Consider the following 21,901-nt stretch of genomic DNA (forward strand, 5'->3'; position numbering starts at 1 on the left):
TAAAAAACAATTTAGAAAAATAAGGAAAATGGAAAAATAATGGATAAGGAGAAAATCCTACGCAGACGAGATGAACCAGAAATCCAAAATCCACGAAAATCGCTCACTATGGCCGCAGCAATCTCGCCATTGGCGTTCTTCTCCGCCGCCGCTGCATCCACCGGAACAACCGCCCCTAAACTGCCGCAAATTTCGCCGCCGCAAAAGCCCCAAATTATCCCCATCCTTCAATCCAAACCCTCACTCTCCTCATTGACCGCCGCGGGTAGCGCCATCGCCATAGCCGCGATTGTGAGCACTAGTCCACCGTCACTGGCCGACGCCGGCCCCGCATTCAACGTCTACTACGGTACCGCTGCCAGCGCCGCCAACTACGGCGGCCTTGGCGGCAACGCCAACAAGAAAGACTCGGCGGAATACGTCTACGACGTGCCGGACGGCTGGAAGGAGCGATTAGTATCAAAAGTCGAAAAAGGTATTTCGAAATCGCCATGGAAATTCCTAAATTAAAGTGCTCGAATAGTTCAATTCATTTCGAAAATCAATTTTAGCTTCTTGATTCCGCAGGTACGAACGGAACCGATAGCGAATTTTACAATCCGAAGAAACGATCGGAGAAAGAATACCTAACTTTCCTGGCCGGAATCCGGCAATTAGGGCCAAAGGATGTGATTCTGAATAACCTAGCGCTATCGGACGTTAATTTGCAGGATCAGATCGCGAGCGCGGAGAGCTTCTCAGCGGAGGAGAAGAAGGATGAGAATGGACAGATTTATTACGAGTATGAGATCGATGGCGCCGGAACTCACAGTTTGATATCGGTGACCTGTGCGAAGAACAAGCTGTATGCGCATTTTGTTAATGCACCAACGCCGGAGTGGAATCGAGATCAGGATATGCTTCGGCATGTTCATGAATCCTTCAAGACGATCGGATCGTATTAAGCTTTGGTCGCATCGTCGGAGATTTGATCGGAGAGAGGTTTGTGTTGTCGCTGTGTACGAATTGGTTGTTACATGCTTATTCTCGAATGATGGAAATCTGTAGCTGTGTACGAATTAGTTCGAACATTTGAACACGTTCTTAGTTACGGCAAGTCATTTTGAAAAAATAAAAATTAAAGTCCTAAAAGATTATACTCAAACTAAACAATATCATTACTGGCGATAAGGATGGACATGTTCATCATACAGCTCCACCGATCACACTCGAGTCATCACTCAACTCGTCATTGACCCCCTAGTGCAACAGGGTTAGTAAAAACATGTCTCTCTCTTAGGTTAAATAAACAAATTTTATATACTATTTGAATTCCCAACCATTTTAAATATCTAAAATATTAATTTATTTTAGTGGATTTTAAATTTAATCATCCAATTTTATTTATATAAATCTTAAATACTAAACCTAGTCATTATTTTTAAATTTTGGTTAAATAATAATTTTCACGTGAGAATAAATAATATATTTTAAAAATTTAGAAAAAGAAAAAACTATGATGAAATATTTTAACGAGAGGATATAAAGCCCATGAACATTTCTCGCGGCCCATTTTGGAGGGCGGAAGACATTTACGATAATAGCCCTCTTATTTTGAGAATATTCCAATAGTACCCCATCTGAAATAATGCCCTTTTTATATTTATTTCTTTTTCCCAAGTGACGAAAAAAAAAAAAAAAAGAAAGATATTGTCATATTAAAAAAATCAAAAGGAATGCTAAAACACAATGTCCATCCAAGAACTTTACAACTAAATGATTTGCAGCTTCGTATACACAGAACATAACGACGATGAACATCGATCGTTCAACGCCTTATTTAACACACACACGACACAAAAACGACAACAACAAAAAAAAGGATGTCATTAATGGAGATGGAAGAGGAGTTGAGGTTCGTGTTGTTCGTGTTCAAGTTTAGACCCAGGTTCATTGTCGTCGTCAAAGTAGTCAAGGCCAAGTGCACCATGTCCACGACCGAAGGCCTTAATGTGGTCCTTGAGAGAGCGCTTATGTTTGAAGTCCGAGCCACAAAAGCAATACCAAATCTTGCCACAATTCTTCTCGTGGGTTCGCCAATCGCCTTTGACCGCGAAGGCTTTGGTGCATTTTCTACAAGTGAACGGCTTGATTCCATGCTTTCGCTTGTAATGCGTTTGGAGGGTGCGGAAGTCCTTGAGCGGTCGGGACCGAGGGTTGTCGATGTTGTGTTTGCACCCTGGCGTGCAGCAATAGCATGGCAGCTTAAGCATTGCCGTTGGCTGTGTTCCTTTTAGTGACTCTGGTCCTTTTCTGTATTGCGAACCATGCCCCCACATGTGCATCTACACATTCAAATACTATCAATCAATCGAAAACACGAAACACGAAATGACATTACCCGACAAATTATAGCACGACACCATCAACCCAAAAGCTTAAACCGATGGAAATTTAATTATATCACAAACCCATTAAAGGAATTATTTTTCGATTAAAGTTTTAGCACGAGAGGGTTAGAATGAAGCATTTTGGGCAGATTTTATGCTCAAAGTGGACAATATCATATCACTGTGAATGTTCGTGGTACCTAACAAGGTATCAGAATCATGCATTTAACTTAGTCGTGTCTACAGAATCCTCAAGTGTCGAACAATAAAGTTGTGAGTCTCGAAAGTGTAGTCAAAATGGCTGAAGTATCGAAAAATGGGTGTACTTTATACAAGGGCTCCAGAGAAAGAAAGAGTCGAGACTCGATTAAGGGGAATATCATGAATTTATAAGTAAAATGTCTATCGGAATAAAGTATTTTGGAGAAACCAAAGTAAAACAATAAGAACTAATACTCAAAGTGGACAATATCATATCATTGTAAATGATCGTAATTTCTAACCGTTCATTAACCAAATTCAATAAAAATTAGATTAAAAATATTTGATATTGCTTAGAACAATTACTTAAATGGTATGTAATTAAATGTAAGTTTTAGATTAAAAGAGTTAAGTAAATTTTAAAGGTTAATCTAATTTATTTCTGGTTAAAAATAGAAGAAGGAAAACATGTTTTTGTTCTTAATTATTATTTTCTGAAGAAAACACCTTCAAATGTTGTTAATTTTTCTGCAAAAAAATGGAAATTAAAAATAATAATTTTAAAAAAAGATATAATATAACTGAAACATGTTGTTAAAAAATTATAAATAATTATTATGAAATTAACCAAAATAAATAAAAAAAATGAAGAAGTCATGGTTTGAATGCAAGAACTCGATCTTCCTTCCAATATAAGTACCAAGGGACAGGAAGAACATTTCACGACCCGTTAAATCAAAACCCCAAAACAAAATTACAATACAAAAAGGAATCAAAATGGATCAAAAGGGGAAAAAAAAGGGTTTTTGAAAAGAATTTTACCTGAAGATTATTGTATCTATTGAATGCTTTAGAACAAAGAGGGCAAGAGAACTGAGTAGGACCGATGAGGATCTGAGATGGGGTCGGAATCCAGAACTGACCTTTGCCGGAGATCGGCAAAGGGTGGTCGGAAATATCGCCGTCGAGGGTTTTCCCAGTGGGGTCCGGCGAGATGGAACGAGAGTAGTTGGAGCTAGGGCAAGAGAGGCTGAAGTCAAGAGCTAGTGGCGGAGAGTCGTGTTCGTAGCTGGTGGAAGAGGAGGGATGATCGGTGGTTTCCGCCGAGAAGGTGTTGAGGAGAGGGAGGGCTTGCGGTGGCGGAGGAGGAGCAGGACGGTGGCGGCATTGGGAGAAACCGGAATTTGAAGGCGGAGAGGATGGGAGAGGGATGAAGTTGAAGGAATTGGAGTGATTAGGGTCTGTCATGTTTGGATGATGGGATTTGCAAAACGGAAAAAAGGGTTTGAAGGGTTTCTTTTCTTCTCTTTTTTTTTTTTTTTTTTTTTTTTTTCGTAGCTTTTTGTGTACTTTGGGCAGTACAGTGTAACATATCAATAAGAAGTGAGAGAAAGAGGAGAGAGAAAGCGATGTGGATTAGGTTTGGTCGTTGTTTAATCCTCGAGTCGTGTCTAATATCCGTTCTTACATTTAACGACAATCATAAAAAAAAAAATTAAGAAATGTAGGTATGTTTAGGGTCTGACCTATACTTATGATCTTCATGGTCATGATATTGTCGTGTTCATAACCAACTTGAAGGGAAACTCAAGTCTCATATTCATTTTTCGCTCTTTGTAGCTTCATTAGACCGTTGACAAGGGTTTCTCTCGCCAATTGAACATCATTTGTGCAAAATCTAAGATTGTTCGATCACACACGTTATCCATGTTTGCATTGTGTTACAATACAATAACACCGCATCTCATTGTCATTTTGATTCCCAACAACTCGATTCATGCATCGTGATGTTGTTTCATGTTTCGAGACACATTGAGAATCTAGGCTTGCTCGAACATATCCATTGCAAACTAACCCTATATATCGATTGTCTCATTAGGACATCATGAACATCCATCTATTCAGATTCTCTCGAGCGTCGGACTCACTCGTGTTTATACTAAAACAACCATCTACGACATAATTTTTTTTTTATCAAATATAAATTTTTTTGTTTCTCTTTGGTTGCCGTAGTTTTGGATGTTAGATGATGGAAGTCCCACATCGGCTAATTTAGGGAATGATCATGGGTTTATAAGTGAGAAATACTGACTCCATTGGGATGAAATCTTTTGGGGAAGCCCAAAGCAAAGTCATGAAAGCTTACACTCAAAGTGGACAATATCATACCATTGTGGAGAGTCGTGTTCGTCTAACATGGTAAATCTTCAAATATCGAACAAATAACTCCAAAAGAAAAGGAATGAGTCGAGCCTCGATTAAGGGGAGGCGCGCGCACTTTGTTCATCATGGGTTTATAAGTGAGGAATACTATGGGACGAGGCCTATTCCTAACATTGAATTGGTGGATTAAATTTGAATTATGTTAGGCTTAAATCATTAATTTAATAAATTAATTATAAACATTATTTCCTTATTTTAAATATCTACTTTTTTTTTTATAACAATAATAATAACAAAATTGATTTTTATTTTTGTAATTTGGTTTAATGACAGAATTCGAATAAATGAAACTAAACAAAGAAATTTTTTATTTTTTATTTAAATAAAGATTTAAGGAAAGAAAGTGGAAAATTTTACCCCCTGCAAACTGGAAGGAAAAAGATAATAAATAAATAAATAAATAAGGGAAAACGACAGCGTCAGAGAGTACATGCCGGTTGTCCCCTGGGAGATTAGGAAAGAGAGAGAGAAATAAATAAATAAAATAAAAATAAATAATTTTGAAAATAAAATAAAATAAAATAATGATTTAGTAAGCTCCTAGTTTTAGCTTGAAGCATGCAAAGAAAATTTTATATTGAATTGTCAATCAATCAAATTTCTCTCTCATTTTTCACTTCTTATGGGGATCCACTTCTTTTCTTTTGTGTTAACGAAGTGACATTGACTATTTTTATGTTATGTCTTGTCTATACAACATTTCTATGCGGCTTGTCTCGTTCTTCGGTTCATAACGAAACAGTCCAAATATTGTCCTCTTTAACCTTTCTCTTCTAAGTTTCCCGTCAAAATAACACACCCTTATAAGAAATACTATGTTCCTCTCTCTCAAACCGACGTGAGATCTCACATATAGTCTCGATTATGTTTTTTTTTTTTTTTCCGAGTCAACCCAACTGACCCAAAAATAGGGTTGCACCCATCCCAACCCTACTTTTTAAAAAAATTAAGAATACTAAACTAATGTGGTTGATGTGTTGGATGAGGTTGGACTGTGAATTCTATTCGAGGTTCTCGAGTCACCAAGCAATTACGTACAAACCCTAATTCCAAGTTTTTTTTTTTATCTTACTATACTTAAGGTTATCGTTAGCTTGCTGTAACGTTCACTGTTTTGTTTTGTATTGCCATTGATTGATTGAGGGACAGAGATAAAGATTGGTTCACACCTCAACATCACTACTTTAATCCACTTATAAGCAAATACGACAACTTTGAAAGAAAATTCTAAAAGGTTTGATTTTTCTGGAATCCTACCGAGAGACCGCTTATAATAAACTTGATATTAATATTTTAAAATTTACCTTAATTAATTTAATTTGTAAAAATAAAAAATAAAATAATTAGATATGAGATAAGTCGTGTCAGTTCAATTATTTCGGTCTAAAAAAATTATCGAAACGGTCGTGGCTTTTTATGAAAAAACAAATAAAAATCCAAAAAGCTCTCAGACCCTTTAGGTTTGGGAATCTCTCGTAAGGTATATATTTAAACTTTTAATAAATAAATAAATAAATAAATAAATAAATAAATAAAAATCAGATTATACTGTACAGAGATAGAGAGATGACCTAAAAATAAATAAATAAATAAATAAATAACAATTTAAAAACCAAATCTAATAACCACCTCCTCCAGTCTCCCATATTAATTTCACATTTAATTTTATTCTAAATGACTCCTCGTTATTATTTTATTTTTGGCAGTACCACATTCAAACATTTAAATTTTATTTTAATTTTTAATAGTTTTCGGAATAAATTTTAATATAACTCGACTGATTAAAATTTTATAATAAATATTAATTTTTTTCGAGCATGAAAGTATGTTCGGGTCGGAGATTCGGGTCGAAGAATTTAGATGAGGAATGGGAGTAAAGTTATTATGTTGGGTGAAGTAATGGGAAGTCAAAAAGAAAGGTAGGTTGGTTGGAGCAATGCCAAAAATGAATTCTCCTAATGACAGCTATTATGAGAGTGAGGGCGAGGAACAAAATAATTAGCCTAATTATTACGATATAATTTAGTCTCTAATTTAATTCAATACGACAAAACCCAAATAATAATAATAATAATAATAATAAATCCAATCATATGGTTGGTTTTAAACTAAACTAACCCAAACCCCAAAATAGTTTTTAATTTTAATATAGTTTAGGTTTTTCCTCGATTGTGTCTGCTGGTGAGAGGTTTTCATACTCTTATAAAAAATGTTTCGTTATCTTCTCTAACTGATGTGGGATCTCACGATCTATTGGGATCTAATATCTTCGTTGGCACTCGTTCTCTTCATCAATCGATGTCATTCTCACAATCCACCTGTTTTAAGGCTTAGTATCCTTGCTGGCTGTGATGTCCCACATTGGTTGGGGTGGAGAATAAACCACCATTTATAAGGGTGTGGAAACCTTCCCATAGCAGACGCGTTTTAAAGTCTTGAGGGGAAGTCCAAAGAGGACAATATCTGCTAGCGGTGGATTTAGGTCGTTACAAATGGTATTAGAGTTAGACATCGGACGATGTGCCAGCCTTCTTGCTGTTCCCCGAAGGGAGGTAGACACGAGGCGGTGTGTCAGTAAGGATGCTGGCCCCAAAGGGGAGTGGATTTGGGGGTGGTCCCACATCGATTGGAGGAAGGAAAGAGTGCTAGTGAGGACGTTGAGCCCCAAAAGGGGGTGGATTGTGATGTCCCACATTGGTTGGGGAGGAGCCCTAGCAGACGCGTTTTAAAGCCTTTAGGGGGAAACCAAAAGGAAAAACCCAAAAAGGACAATATCTCCTAAAACATCGGACGATGTGTCAGCCTTCTCGTTGTTCGCCGAAGGGGGGTAGACATGAGGCGGTGTGCCAATAAGGACGCTGGCCCCAAAGGGGGGTGGATTCGGGGGCGGTCCCATATCGATTGGAGGAAGGAAAGAGTGTGAGCGAGGACACTGGGCTCCAATGGGGGGTGGATTGTACCCTCCCACATTGGTTGGGAGGAGAACAAACCACTATTTACAAGGACGTGGAAACCTTCCCTTGTCAGTGGGGGGTGGATTGTACCCTCCCACATTGGTTGGGAGGAGAACAAACCACTATTTACAAGGACGTGGAAACCTTCCCTTGTCAGACACTGACAATGTAGGATCTCACAATAGATAATAGATAATATCGACTAGTCGTGGACTTAGGCTATTATCATTTATATATTAAAAAAATTTAAAATTTTTCGACAAAATATTAAATGTATTAAAAAACACACATTTAAAAAAAAAATAATAATAATAATAAAAACAATAATAATAATAATAAAAAAGACAGAGAAATAAAAGTTCATAAATATGGAGGGAAATAATTAAATACATTGAAGACTACACGAATGTGCATGGTTGGAAAAACGAGCCTCTTTCTTTTATTTTTATTTATTTTTTTTAATTTTTTTTTCTCTCTGAATTCTGAAACCCTGTCTCTCTCTGTGAATGATCTAATCTTAAATTTAATTAAAAAAAAAAAAAAACTTTTTCAGAATTTCTTCAGAGACATTTTTAAGAAAATAATATAAAATAAAATAAAAAAATTATGGGTTGAACAGAAAAATGGAATTGGTCATTGTTTGTTTCCAATTTCAGTTTTGGTATTATTCGGTCACTTACCCTCCCACTTTAGGACATGCATCAATCAACCCGTCGCCTAATCCTTAAATAACATATATATACACACTCGCTACCATCACATGTTACGTTAAATGAATGAAATTAGGAACACGAACGTAAAGTTCGTATCGGGTAACCTAAAGTTTAATATTTAAGAGCATGAAACCCTAGTTGTGAAGCAAATGGGGAAGTGAAAGTGATGGGAGCCTAAATGATAGGGTAGGACCTTAGGGACATGAATTATTAATTTATTTAATTTATTTATTTTTGTAATAAATTTTGAAAAAGAGAGAGAGAGAGAGAGACTGGAATGAATGAACAGCAGCAGGCAGTTGCATGGGATGCTCAAACAGTGCACTTTTTTGTCCATCATTGGAACTCACTGTTCCTTCATATATATGACGTCATAATTCTTTCTCTCTCTAGGCTAATAAATTTGGAGGGCAGGAAGAGAGAGAATGAAGGGTAATGATGTCCTTATTTTTCAATAGGGTTTATTATATTATTTTATTATTTACTTAAAAGCCCCTCTACTGTCCATCTATTGCTTTGTCTCCCATATCAATGCCCTTTCCCTTCTTCCTTTTTGTTCCCTTTCAACCTTCACATCCCATTGCTTGTTGGGTCTTTTAAATTACTTTTTCATTTAGTCCTTCTACTTTCCATAATTTTAAATTAGACCATATTATTGTTTCTGATGGCCAATCAAATGTATATCTCGATTCAATAGAAGCCCAAAGAGACGAATAGGGTCCAAAATAACGAGCGATATATAAAAAACACGTCCGTACGCCTATATAGAGATGAATAGGGTCCCAAATAACGAGCGGTATATAAAAAACACGTCTGTACGCCTATATAGAGATGAATAGGGTCCCAAATAACAAGCAATAATAAAAAACACGTCCGTACGCCTATATAGAGATGAATAGGGTCCCAAATAACGAGAGATATGTAAAAAATAGGTATGTACGTCTATTCCTAACATGGAAGGTAAGGACGTAGGGACTCATATGTAAACATAGTATCTATTTAAATATGCTCTGATAACTCTTCTCGTAATTAGAATGTAGAGTGACATATTTGAACTTCTGACTTTATAAGAAAAAAATATGTGTAAATTATTATTTAATTATGTTCGTATCATTATGAGAGTTCTTTGCTCGTTTATTTTTAAAATTAATAAACGACTAAATGTTGTATTTTCTAATGGGTTTTTTAAGAAATTCTTAGAGAATAAATTAATTTTTCTAGAAGTAAATAACTAAAATTGAATTTTTGAAAGATGATATTCTAACAATAACAATAATAATAATAATAAATTTAAAAGCTCGTTGGGTGACACTCGAGTAAAGGGGTATACATGAATGTATCGAAACCACATACGAATGAGAACATTTTGAGAATATGATCACTAAGAAAGACTTAAAAAAAATGAAAGTTACTTTATGCACCAACATGGTGCACCTTACCTTTCGGTGGTTCGATCATTATAACTTTATGGTTAACTATGTTTTCCTATGATTTTCCTAAAATGCATGTGCGTGAGAAGGATGAGTCGGGTTGGTTTATAGAGATAATTTTAATTTTCACTCTTAATAAGCGAAGAACGTAAGTAACATGACCATGTCGCACAGGTGCCGAATCTGAATTTCAAATCTTAGGTAGGGAGCGTTACACAAATTTATAACAAATTTATTTATTTATTTTGGTGGTATGGAAATACAATAAATCCAAAACAAACATAATTTATCAGGACAGTGACATTCTTATCTCCAAACATCCCACCAAATTCAGTTTCATTTTCACCGACCCCCTACCCAATGGATAAAGGATACCCTATAGTTTTGTGGCACAAATGGATCTAAAATCCTTACATAATAGTCCCACACCGTCCATAACCTTCTTGCTAACAACACTATTTGTTTGTTCGGAATGTAAATATAGTCTCCCGACCCCACCCGATCAAAAGAGGAGAAAATCGTTAATATTCTTTTTAGACAAAACCAAAAGTAAATCTATAAACGTTTAAACTCAAATATTCGAGCTGAAAATGTATACAGGTTAAAGAGTTGTAAATGCAATTCACGGTTTAAGTTTCAGGGTTCTTTTTTTCTTTGTTCGATATAGGTTTAAAGTAGACCTAAACGTCACAAATAAACTATCTTTTCTCTACACTCATAGATTTCAATATCTCCGGTGCCAGTTTAATAGTGAACCCAGTTATGAAAAGTTTCTTCGTAGGTTATAAATTAAAAAATAAAAACTAATCTAATATAAAAACGACGTATAAATAATAGTACGGTGAAACAGTAAAATGACATGTCAGGTGAGATTGATTAAAGGTAATGATTGATTTCAAAAAATTTCTAAAGTAATAACATTAATTCAATTTGTCGGATTTATGAATCTTCTTCTCTCGAGCTTTCGCATCCATAATTTATTTTTTTTACTTTTAACTCGAGAAAAATTTTAAATTAAAAAAAATTTAAACATTTGACCTCTAAGTCGATGTCCGTGAAAAAATTATAATTATAATTAAAATAAATATTTTTAAATAGAGAAAAAAGTGAAGGATGGGGATGGTGTATGGGCCATACATCTTTGTAATGTACAAAACAAAGCATTGAAATTGCATAGTTACCCAACACCCACTTCAGCTGTTTAGAAAGCTCCATTTTCTATTTTTTTTTTTTTTTTTTCCACACCCATTATTTTTTATATATTATATTCCTAAATTATTTTAAATTTCATCGTTAAATTAATAAAAATACCTCTAAATTTTTTATTTTGTTTTAACGATATTCTCTTTTTTTTTATTTATATTTTTAAAATTTAAATATATTTTAAAAGATATTTTTATTAATTTAATTATTTTTATTTGGGTCCATATATGATGGCGGCCCACAATCTAATGTGGGCCGATGGCCCATTTGTTCCTCATTCTTAATAATATCTATGAGAGCATCATTCTTAATAATATGTTTTTGGTATTTTGCAGTCAAGAAACTCACCATTTACCTCCTTCAATGGATATCTGTGAAAGGGAATCCGAGTATCGTTCTTCGACGGTTGATATCGATTTTCCCAAACCGACATATGCTCCATTCGTTGAGAAGGATGTTGTTGATACTCATTGTATGATTTTGCGATATGTTTTTTGTTTGTTACGACGATCATCAACCTAATGCCTCTTATGAACTGTGGCTTAGTTGTTATTCGGGATTGTGTTTATGTTATTTGATTTGAACTCATTGAATTTGTGTTCTTTTGTTTGTGGCTTCAGGTAATATGGCAAGATGTGATTGATCCTGACCATATGAGCTATAAGGTATGCTTTTCGGTGTATCGGTTAGAGACCGAACGGTTTTAGAACATGTCGTTTTAAGATGTTTGTGTGGATCATCTTGTGTGGTTTTATAGGAACTGTTGGACTTGGGTGAATCAGTTGGAAAAGTCGGGGTCTTTTCGAAGAACAAATTAATTTGCTTCCGACTGCACGGTGCAAGTTATCGAGCTTTTTCTCGAGAAAGAAGTCGGAGGAAAGGTACTGTATTTGACATATGTTGCATTTGAGTTATGTTACTTGATGGATATAGGAAAATTCGTGTAGTTTCGGTGTCATCAATTTAAGCGACATGTTCTATGAACCGAGATGTATAACTGTAACCGCCCAAGCCCATCGCTAGTACATATTGTCCTCTTTGAGCTTCCCCTTGAAGTTTAAAAGAATATTTCGTTCACCTCTCCAACTGACGTGGGATCTTACAATCCACCCCCTTCAAGGCCCAGCGTTCTTGCTGGTACTCGTTCCCCTCTCCAATCGATGTCCTCTTTTCGGGGCCTAAATATTGTCCTCTTTTCAGATTTCGGGTCCGTAAAACTACATTGATTTAGGATGCTTGTAGGTCGAGGTGACCTCGATTAGGTTAAAAGACATTTTGGATCTAACACAGTTGTTCGGGTTACAAATTTGTTCGATCTAAACGACTTTTGTTTTGTTAATAGTAGAGGTTATTTATTTCAAAATTTGTTAAAGAAATAGTGAAAATGATATATTTTTTTTTCACTCATTACTTATTTACACTATTTTTTGGGAGTTAAATTTATTATGCATTAAATTTCATTATATCCCCAAACTATTAACTCCCCAAAAAAATAAATTCTCCGTCAATTATAAATTTTATTTTTTAACTTTAATTTCCAGGAAAATCGGCAAAAACGAGTTTATGGGCCGAACCCAACCGGCCCAAAATATTTACAAGCCCAACAACTTGACAATTTACTTATAATTAAATAATTAAAAAAAAAAAAAAAAAAAACTCCCAACGGTCAGAATCGGCGAGCTGCCCACAAAAACGCTCACATAAACGTAGAGAATTCTCCAGGACACTTAACGGTCACTTTTTCTTCTGCTGCTGCTTCGGCCTCTCCCCAACCAATATTCTCGAGCCCGATAATGGAACCAGCAAAGATCGACTGGAAAAATGTTCAGTGGAGATTCGTAGAGGATGAATTGTACGAGCACATCAATGCTCCCAAATGGGTTGATTTCACCGCGAACTCCGACGCTGTTGATGATGAGGCCTGGTTTTGTCGACCTGGTAAGATCATCTTTCGCTCGATCCATCCCGTTCTTGAATCTGGAAATATTTTCCGTTTTAGATCGTGATCGGTTTTGTTTTCTTTTGATTCTGTATAGATTGTAAGCATCCGAAGACGGCTGAAGAGTTACTTCGAGTAACTCCTACGAAGGTATCGATTTATTTCCCGCTTTCTTTTTCTTGTTCTTTGATTTGGTACTGTTTGATTCGAACGAGGGGAAAGAATGTCAAGATTTTGCTGTTTTGGTTGAAATTTCTGATTTGAGCAGAGTTGAGCTAATCCGATCAAATTAGGGCACATAATTTTTTTTTTTTTTTGTTCTTCTTTTCCGCTAAATTTACTGATTTTTGTTTGGAAGCTTACAAGCCCGGGTTATAGCACTGAAACTCTTCAATCCAGTGATCGGATAGGAAGGTACTGTAATTAGCATTATAGTTTCAGTTTTAGCAACTTTCACAGTTGGATATTCTTGATTCCGAATAGATCTGAAGCTTTTTCTTATTTCCTTTTTGGGGATAATTCAGAGATGGAAACTTGAAGAGAAGAGGGCTTCCTCAAGCTTCAAACAATGAGAATCAGAATCCGAATTCTTCAACGCCTCAAAGCCACACAGCCAAAGCCGCCACTAAAGCAGGGATCAAGTCAAGCGCTGAGAAGAAGCCATTGATGGATGATGGGAAACAGAAGAACAATGGGGCACCATCGCTGAAAAGCACACTTTCAGCAAGGAACTTGTTTGCAGGGCGAGATATTCTGAACCAAATTACAGAGTTTTGTAATGAGATAAAAAGAATGGCGGTCAGGGTAAGGGAGAAAGAGAATGTTAAGCAATCGGCTGTGGAGAATGGTGTTGCTGGTGAGAAGAAATGTGTACAGAAGGAGGATCCATTGAAGGATTCGAATAATCTGGAAAGAAAGGTGAAAGAGAGGAAGCCATTTGGTGAACTGGTTATAGAGAAATCTGATGGATCAATCAGTAACAGTGTGAAGCAGAAGAAAAGGATCAATATGTGAGTACTTTGTTATCAATGTTCTTGTTTATGCAGTGTGCTTGACTTGCTGAATTCTTGTATATTTGTGTCTGTGAATCATATGCCTAAAAGCCCGATATCATTCTTTAAATTCACCACCCTTGTTTTCTATTAGGAATCACGGATCTTCACAATGGTATGATATTGTCCACTTTGAGCATAAGGCTTTGTTTTTTGTTTCCCCAAAAAGCCTCGTACAATGGAGATGTATTCCTTACTTATAAACCCATGATCAACCCTTTAATTAGCCGACGTGGGACTCCTCTCCCAACAATCCTCCCCTTGATCAAAGTACACCATAGAGCCTCTCCTAAGGCCTATGGAGCCCTCGAACAACCTCCCCTTAATCGAGCCTTGACTCTCTTTGGAGCCCTCCAACAAAGTACACCTTTTATTTGACTACATCTTCGAGACTCAAAACTTTTTTGTTTGATATTTGAGGATTTTATTGACATGACTCTGATACCATGTTAGGAATCACAAAACTCCACAATGGTATGATATTGTCTGTTTTTTAGCATAAGCTCTCGTGACTTTGTTTTTGGTTTTCCTAAAAGACTTCATACCAATAGAGATGTATTTCGATCAACCCCTTAATTAGCCAATGTGTCCCAACAATCCTCAACATTTTCAACAGCAGCTTGTAAGGATTAGGTTCATTTTGAAGAATATACATTTTCATGATTTTAAGCCTATGATACAGAACTCAATGAACTTCCAATGTCGGGTCATGTTATGTTGTGTTAGAATAATTAGTTTACATAAAATTCGATGCAGCAAAACCGTGGCGGACAGCGAGAACGTCCCGATCTCTCTGGACATGGAGAAAGTATGGCACAAAAGAGACGACGGCGAGCTGCAAATCCGAACCAATCCACCTTCTCCCCAATGCTTTTCCAACGTACGTGCACCATACAAAATCCCCGCTTCTTCAAAAACTTCAAGATCAAGACTAAAGGTATGCAATGGAACCATCATGAATGACTTTTTGAAGTTAGATGAAGTTGATGAACTTCTTTGATTGATCATCCTGTGTGTTTGTTTTCTATTAGGAGAAGGAAAGCATTGTAGGAGTGGAGGAGGTAACAAAAGGGGGAGTACCAGCTGATAGAGTTAAGAACATTTCATCTGCTGTTGGTGAAAAAGAAGCAAGAGCATTGGATGTTCTTTGGTTTCTGAAGCCTTGCACTCTTTCCAACTAAAAACAGGTGTATGAAGAGCTAAAAGCATTTATTCTTTCATTCTTCATGTGTTGTTCTCAGTGTCATTACAACCACACCACCACCCTGTCTTATAAGCTACACACTGATGTTGGTCCTTGTTTATAAGATTGCTGTTGTATCTAGAGAGCTTAGCCACCAGACAATTTTTCTGAATAGAAAAGCATTTCTTACAATACAATAACACCGTTTAGAGGAAGCTCTTTCTTGCTGTTGTTTGTATGGACTTCTCTTGATTTGTAGCTGGGAAATGTTTCTTTGCTGGATTTTGGTTTTGGATTTGGCGTAATTTTGTTCTCCGTTTGTGTTATATTGGATAACTGAGCGAGTTGAGACATGTATTATTGGTCAAGAAGTCAGTCTAAACATAACTAAATTCATTTAGACATATATTTTTTATCAGAAGGTAGGAGTTTCGATCTCTTCAACCTCATGTGTTGTAGAACTAAAAGCAAAGTACGAATGTTAAAGATGTTTTATGTACTACGAGCAGGGGTGGATATGTATGGTCTAGAGAGGAGCTCGACCGTTAATTGTTGTTTTTTTCTCTTAAGTTCTTAAAGCGAACACAAAATCTCAGTTTAAACTAGAAATGAGAGAGAAACAGAGATAGATTTCTCCCCCTTAGCTAAATGAAGCTAAATACGAGTATTATATTTCTCATCCACACCTGGTTCAGTCCATTAAAAAATTATGTGTTTATATATATATTTTTAATAATATAAGTTTAAATATCAGGAAAAAAATAAAAATGACCATACTACCCTTGGCCAAACACAATTTCTAAATGATCGCAAAAGTGTTATATTTTATTATTTTCAAAATTTTGGTCCAAGTAATAGTTACGTTTTGGCAAATAAAATATGTGGAAGTTGACTTTGCCACATGGCGATTGTTTAATGGATGCAATGTCCTACGTGTCAAACAAGCATTGTTTTTCTGGACCCACCAAAATCATGTGCAAGGCACGTGCCTTTTCTCCCACCAGCTCATCCTCGAGTATTCAATTTGCGAAAATTTGTTCCCTTCAGTATTGTATCGTCACCTTGGCTTTTCGCTTCAGTCCTTCGTCAATTGGGAAATTAGGGTTTACTTTTCCTTTTCGTGAAATGGCTATGGCTGGGCGTATCAGATCGATCATCCCTGTATTCAATCAGATTCTGAAATCGGAATCACGGACTCAGAGACCTGCTCTTCAAAGAGCCCTACTTTGCCCCACGACTGCCAACTTCGAGGTTATAATCAATGATTTCTCGTTTTTGTTTTCTGTTTTTAGCATCTCGATTCCTTGTTTTCCTACTGCGCTTTCCTGCATATGTGCTTTGATTTCTCTAATGTCAGTTTGATTTTGCGGGAAAATGCCGGGACGAGAGTTGGTGATGGGCTGTAGTGGCGTCGAATCGTCAATGATGTAGAATGAGGAATGATTAGCGGGTCTGAATGATGCTATTAGTTTTGATTCTGTTTCTTTTTTTTTTTCTCATCGATTATGATTTTGTGAATCCCCGATCGGCGTTAAGGATATGATTTGACATTTGAATACAAGATTGAAAAGATAAAAGACGATTGGATTTCCTTTTTTTTTTTTTTTTTTTTTGAGATTTTCATCGAAAAGGAAGGCATCGTTTGGAAAGACCATGGAGATATGGCATAACCACCTCCTGGTAAAGAACGATTTCCAAAAATTATGCAAGTCCTTATATTTGTTATGGAGAATCTCATCATTCCTTTGGAGTTTGGATTCAAGTAGCGCAGAAGAGGAACCTTATAACATTTGTCCTAAATACTCTGCTACGAACAAAGGATTCATCGAATCCAAACTCTGGTATCTTACTGGGTGAACCATGTTAAACCAAACTTTTGAAAGAGGACAAAGCAAGTGGTCAATTGTTTCTTCATTTTTGTTTAGAAGTTCACACAAATATGGGGCAAAATAACTAGAGAAGGAAGAGTTTTCTCCTTTGCATACTTAGACTTCTACAAGTCAGTGTCCAAAGGGAAAGTTGGTGCTTTTTGGATCTTCTCTCCAAATTTAACCTATAAGAAAGTTGTTCACCTTAGACGTCAGAACCATCGTGGGAAAGCACTATTGATAGTAATATTTTGAAAGGCTGAAGGTGGCCTTGAGGCTTTTACTCTTGAAGAGGTGAGGTGATATGAGGCATAACCCTCAAATTTAGTTACAAATCCTAAAATTGGTACAACCAAGCATTGCTAAATATAATAGTTTTACAGAAGTATATATAATTTCATCTCCCAGTCAATTGCCACTTGAACAAATTTTTTAAAGGGATATCTGTAACATCACTACTATTGTTATTTATAGGATTGACTTTTACTATAAATTTGTCTTCAATGTTTATGAAGTAACAGTAGTAAAAGTACTAAGAGTTCAAATTTCCACAACTTGAACCTTTTTTTTTTTTAAAGAATGAGAGACATATCAACATGATTGTTTTAATCATTAGACAATGTGCATAGATTTTAGGCTTTAGTGTGTTTTCACCCAGGCATGAGCCTCTTATGGTTCAATGAAGGCATAAGTCTCGAGGTTAAAATTTAGAGGCTTGCCTCAAGGCGTAAACTTCAATAGTTTTTCAAAACAATGATTGGTAGGCAGGAACAATTTGATATTGATCATTTCTCTCTCTGATCAAGTTCTCTGAGACTTCATTACACTTGATCTTAATGGTTCTTGTTCCAAATATTCTCTCTCCACTTTCCTTCGACATTAGGAATAGTCTCACTCAAATGGTAGCTGCTGAGTCATTTGACCTACCAAAATGGTGGCCTTGGGACAGTAGTAGTTTTAGTGGAATAAGATTTAGTAGACTATCCTTGATTGGTTGTCAATTTCCTTTCTTCTACTAACAATTCCTTCAATAGTGTATCTTTTCATGAGCATTATGACCACTTTGATTTATGATATTTACACTTTCAATTTCAAGACCAAGGTTGGCGAAACTTGATGAGATTGACACCATTTTCAGCTAATCAAGTGACTTCCTTATTCATGGCTAACCTTTTACCATGCTTTGCTGGAATTTCAAAGAGGGAAAAGGAATAAGGTGGGAGGTTTGATTGAACTAGAAGAGCGAAAGTCAATCCTCCATATGTGGATAAATGGAAACTCCTCCACTCAGTTTAGCACAAACTCTTTCTATCAACAATCCTAAGTGAGTTGGTTCTTGGATTCATCTGAGAGCCAATCCCAAATAAGAGCGGTAAAAGCTCCTGTTACCTTCTGAAGAATCTACCTATCTCTTTTTTTCCATGTCTCCCATATTATCCCAGTAAACTAATTGTTTTTGGAAGTTGATTGTTAAACTCCTGCTTGCCACGGGAAGAAATTCCAAGTTCTCATATGCATCCCCATCATGAGTCATATTCTGTTTGGCCTCCAGCGTCTTTGTCTTGAAAGTTTCAGTTTGGTTGACAAAAATTATAGTCTGCTTCAATCCTCATGGATGTCAAGTTTCTGTTTGTTTGTGTGTTTATAGTTGTTTATAATCGATCATCATATTGTGACCACTTATCTCTCAGCTTTAAATTATTAAATCAACTTTAACCCCTCATTGAATTGATGGTGAATGTTTGTTTTCCACAAATGCAGGTCTCGAGGAACTATGCAACTGCTTCCGATAAAAGTGAGGTCAAAGTTAAGGTAATGGAACTGACTGGCCTTTAATAAGACTTAAAAAGTTTCACTGGTTTTATGTATTAATCCTCTTCAGTTCTGGTTTACTGAAATGCAAATTATGCATGTGACTATTATATGTTTTTCTGATATATTGACATGTAAATTGGTTAATTTCATTTCTTCTATTTCCGGTATTGTAGGTTCCTCTGGCTTTGTTTGGGGGGTCTGGAAACTATGCCTCTGCTTTGTACATTGCAGCAGTAAAAGCTAATTCCTTGGATAAGGTTGAGACAGAGCTTTTTGACCTTGTTGAGGCTTCACAGAGAAGTGCCACCTTTTCTCAGTTCACAAGAGATCCCTCTGTCCCTGCAGATACTAGGGTCAAGGCTATGACTGATATTTGCACAGCTGCTAAATTTTCAGAAGTTACAAAAAACTTTTTGGGTACTACTACTACTTATTTCCTTTGAATCTTGATGCTTTCTTTCTATAATTGAAGAAAAAGCCTATGGCTAAGCAAGCAATTTATTACACCTTTTTGTAATCACACTTGTATCCAGTTGTACTGGCTGAATATGGAAGGCTGAAATACATAGACAGCATTGCAAATAAGTTTCAGGAGTTGACAATGGCTCATAGAGGAGAGGTGAAGGCCATTGTGACTACAGTTATTGTAAGTTCCCGATAATGAAATTCATAATCTACCATAGTTATAAATTATGATATGGCATATGCTTTCTTTGCTCTTTCTCCTCTCGCCCCTCCCGGCTGCATAGGGCAATCATTTATTGTGAGATCCCACATCAGTTGGAGAGGAGAATGAAGTATTCTTTATAAGGGTGTGGAAACCTCTCTCTATCAGACGTGTTTTAAAAACCTTAAGGGGAAGCCCAAAGAGGACAATATCTGCTGGCGGTGGGCTTGGGCTTGGGCTGTTACATTTACTAACCATAATATATCATTTTTCGGTTTGCAATTAATTCAGTTATTTTTTGCTTCTTTACTGGGGAACATATACCTTTAGCGTTCAATTCTTTTGCCATCCAGCTATTTGTTGCTATTGCATGGTTTCATATCAACTCGATTCAACATTTTAGAATAAGTTAATATGCATAAATGTGGGACTTGGCGGGTATTACTTGGGAGATAGAATATATTAGGTTATACTTTTTTAGATCTTGTAATAGAAAGCTAAAAAAGCTAGTTAATGTTAAAAGATGCAAAATGTAGTTTAGTTTGTCCAAGTGATTTAGCTCATGAAACCCAACTTGGAATTTGAAGACATATTAGGATGATGATAAACAAAAAGCGTTATAACTACACATTTGGATTTTTTCCCCCTATCAACCACTGGAAGTCTGGAATTACTACTTGAAACCCTCCTTTTTTTATATATATATATAAAATAATCCTTCTGTTTTGTATTATATGATAATAATCTGGTTTGAGTTTTTCATTCTGCCACAGCCCCTCCCTGCTGAAGAAGAGAAAGAACTGAAAGAGACCCTGCAGGATATTATCGGAGAGGGGAAAAAGGTCAAGCTTGAACAGAAGGTACTTTAAATCACAGGGCCTCCCTCTTTTGTCTGTGTTAACTGCCAACCCTTTTATCAGGCACATCTAATCTTTGTACATTCCAGATTGATCCAAGTATTCTCGGCGGGCTAGTCGTAGAATTTAGCGAAAAACTGTTCGACATGTCCATTAAGACCAGAGCACGACAGATGGAGAGGTTCTTGCGAGAACCTGTGAACCTCGACAACCTCTGAAAAGAGTGATTTTTATCTTCTGGGGACACCATCTCTTCCTGCCTGCCTACAGCTGCTGCTGCCATTTTTCATCCATGAAAGAGAACTTTGGTATTTTCTTTCCGTTTTATTGCCTGATTTTCATCTTACATGAGGGGCAGCAATGCCCTGCCCCCTAATTAAGCAAATAAGAAGTTGATTTTTCTTCATAACTATATCCATGTGGGACAGTTATGGGAAGTTTGGATTACTTTCAAGAGAGGGATATAATATATATTTTTACATTTGATGTAAGTCGTGCAGTCATCTTTGAAGATTTGAATTCTGGATAAGCGTCGACTCTTTATTTTTTCCAATTACCTTTTAATCTTGTTTGCTCCCCCCTCACATTATCATTGATGAGTTCTGGCAGTGAAGCTGAATTCATAGAATTTGAGTTTGGTAGCATGTTGGTGCATGAGTGTAATAGTTCACGTCTGATATTGTCCTTTTTGGGTTTTTCCTTTCCTTTCAAGCTTTTAAAACGCGTATGCTACGGAGAGGTTTCCACGCCGTTATAAAAGGTGTTTCATATTCCACACCAATCGACGTGGGATCTCACAATGAGTTTTCAAGCTTACATTTTAGTCTATGAAATTTGATTTTAGTATCATTTTGAACTATGTTGGTTTTTTCGTTAATGATTAAGAGAAAGTTGAGGGGAAAACCTAATTTCCAAAAAAAATTTCTTCTACATTTTTTTCTCCTCCTTTTCGAGGTTGGATTTCGTGCATTTTTCTTTTTAGAATTGAACGGAGGAGGAATGGGTAAGAAAACACGAAAGATGGTAAAGTTTAAGAATCAAAATACTATTGAAATTTTAGCTGAATATTAAAACTAAAAATAGTAATTCGAAACTATTTTTCTATAACTTTTAAATTCTAAATCTTTATGCATTTAAAAGAATTCAATACAAAAAACATTAAATAAATAATTTTAATTTAAAGAAAAAAAAAACATACTCTGATTGGTGCAATCCACGAATTAAAATATTTTTGGCACTTTTTATTTATTTATTTATTTTTTGTGAAAATTGAATCAACTTGGTTTCCATCACATAAATGCATCCACTTTTATATGAGCCATTTATTGATTTTTTTTTTTTTTTTTTTTTTTTTTTTGGGTACTTTGAACTTTTCACCTTATGATTGGTCTGTCATTGATTTTAAAGCCTCTCCACAATTTTCACAA

General features: G+C 36.0%; 4 protein-coding genes across 4 annotated transcripts; 3 read left to right on the forward strand and 1 right to left on the reverse strand.

Annotated features, from left to right (window-relative positions):
• The first annotated feature begins 9 nt into the window (after positions 1 to 9).
• Positions 10 to 1,096, forward strand: LOC111806748 (thylakoid lumenal 19 kDa protein, chloroplastic). Its single transcript, XM_023692187.2, has 2 exons — positions 10 to 475; positions 568 to 1,096. Exons 1-2 carry the CDS (start codon positions 40 to 42, stop codon positions 942 to 944), a joined length of 813 nt encoding a protein of 270 aa, XP_023547955.2. The 5' UTR covers positions 10 to 39; the 3' UTR covers positions 945 to 1,096.
• Positions 1,097 to 1,673: 577 nt separating this feature from the next.
• LOC111806747 (zinc finger protein WIP2) lies at positions 1,674 to 3,899 on the reverse strand. Its single transcript, XM_023692186.2, has 2 exons — positions 3,393 to 3,899; positions 1,674 to 2,324 (listed from the first exon to the last, which is right to left on the reverse strand). The coding sequence occupies exons 1-2, from the start codon at positions 3,816 to 3,818 to the stop codon at positions 1,869 to 1,871; spliced, it is 882 nt and encodes a 293-aa protein (XP_023547954.2). The 5' UTR covers positions 3,819 to 3,899; the 3' UTR covers positions 1,674 to 1,868.
• Positions 3,900 to 12,791: 8,892 nt separating this feature from the next.
• Positions 12,792 to 15,482, forward strand: LOC111806766 (interferon-activable protein). Its single transcript, XM_023692212.2, has 6 exons — positions 12,792 to 13,031; positions 13,130 to 13,182; positions 13,391 to 13,446; positions 13,557 to 14,042; positions 14,841 to 15,021; positions 15,116 to 15,482. The coding sequence occupies exons 1-6, from the start codon at positions 12,887 to 12,889 to the stop codon at positions 15,263 to 15,265; spliced, it is 1,071 nt and encodes a 356-aa protein (XP_023547980.1). The 5' UTR covers positions 12,792 to 12,886; the 3' UTR covers positions 15,266 to 15,482.
• Positions 15,483 to 16,299: 817 nt separating this feature from the next.
• Positions 16,300 to 21,027, forward strand: LOC111806767 (ATP synthase subunit O, mitochondrial). Its single transcript, XM_023692213.2, has 6 exons — positions 16,300 to 16,518; positions 18,897 to 18,947; positions 19,124 to 19,367; positions 19,484 to 19,596; positions 20,391 to 20,477; positions 20,564 to 21,027. The coding sequence occupies exons 1-6, from the start codon at positions 16,393 to 16,395 to the stop codon at positions 20,690 to 20,692; spliced, it is 750 nt and encodes a 249-aa protein (XP_023547981.2). The 5' UTR covers positions 16,300 to 16,392; the 3' UTR covers positions 20,693 to 21,027.
• Positions 21,028 to 21,901: the final 874 nt, after the last annotated feature.

This window comes from Cucurbita pepo, chromosome 12 (assembly GCF_057944985.1).
Source record: "Cucurbita pepo subsp. pepo isolate OVF chromosome 12, ASM5794498v1, whole genome shotgun sequence".
NCBI classification, from domain to species: Eukaryota; Viridiplantae; Streptophyta; class Magnoliopsida; order Cucurbitales; family Cucurbitaceae; genus Cucurbita; species Cucurbita pepo.

What these genes read in the sequence shown, in the direction of transcription:
- LOC111806767 (XM_023692213.2), top strand. Translation starts at nt 16,393, where the DNA reads ATGGCTATGGCTGGGCGTATCAGATCGATCATCCCTGTATTCAATCAG. An exon ending in CCACGACTGCCAACTTCGAG is followed by an intron (nt 16,519 to 18,896) that starts GTTATAATCAAT and finishes CCACAAATGCAG; the next exon opens with GTCTCGAGGAACTATGCAAC. An exon ending in AAAGTGAGGTCAAAGTTAAG is followed by an intron (nt 18,948 to 19,123) that starts GTAATGGAACTG and finishes CCGGTATTGTAG; the next exon opens with GTTCCTCTGGCTTTGTTTGG.
- LOC111806748 (XM_023692187.2), top strand. Translation starts at nt 40, where the DNA reads ATGGATAAGGAGAAAATCCTACGCAGACGAGATGAACCAGAAATCCAA. An exon ending in AGTATCAAAAGTCGAAAAAG is followed by an intron (nt 476 to 567) that starts GTATTTCGAAAT and finishes TTGATTCCGCAG; the next exon opens with GTACGAACGGAACCGATAGC.
- LOC111806747 (XM_023692186.2), bottom strand. Translation starts at nt 3,818, where the DNA reads ATGACAGACCCTAATCACTCCAATTCCTTCAACTTCATCCCTCTCCCA. An exon ending in ATAGATACAATAATCTTCAG is followed by an intron (nt 2,325 to 3,392) that starts GTAAAATTCTTT and finishes TTGAATGTGTAG; the next exon opens with ATGCACATGTGGGGGCATGG.
- LOC111806766 (XM_023692212.2), top strand. Translation starts at nt 12,887, where the DNA reads ATGGAACCAGCAAAGATCGACTGGAAAAATGTTCAGTGGAGATTCGTA. An exon ending in TTCGAGTAACTCCTACGAAG is followed by an intron (nt 13,183 to 13,390) that starts GTATCGATTTAT and finishes TTTGTTTGGAAG; the next exon opens with CTTACAAGCCCGGGTTATAG. An exon ending in CAGAAGAAAAGGATCAATAT is followed by an intron (nt 14,043 to 14,840) that starts GTGAGTACTTTG and finishes AATTCGATGCAG; the next exon opens with CAAAACCGTGGCGGACAGCG.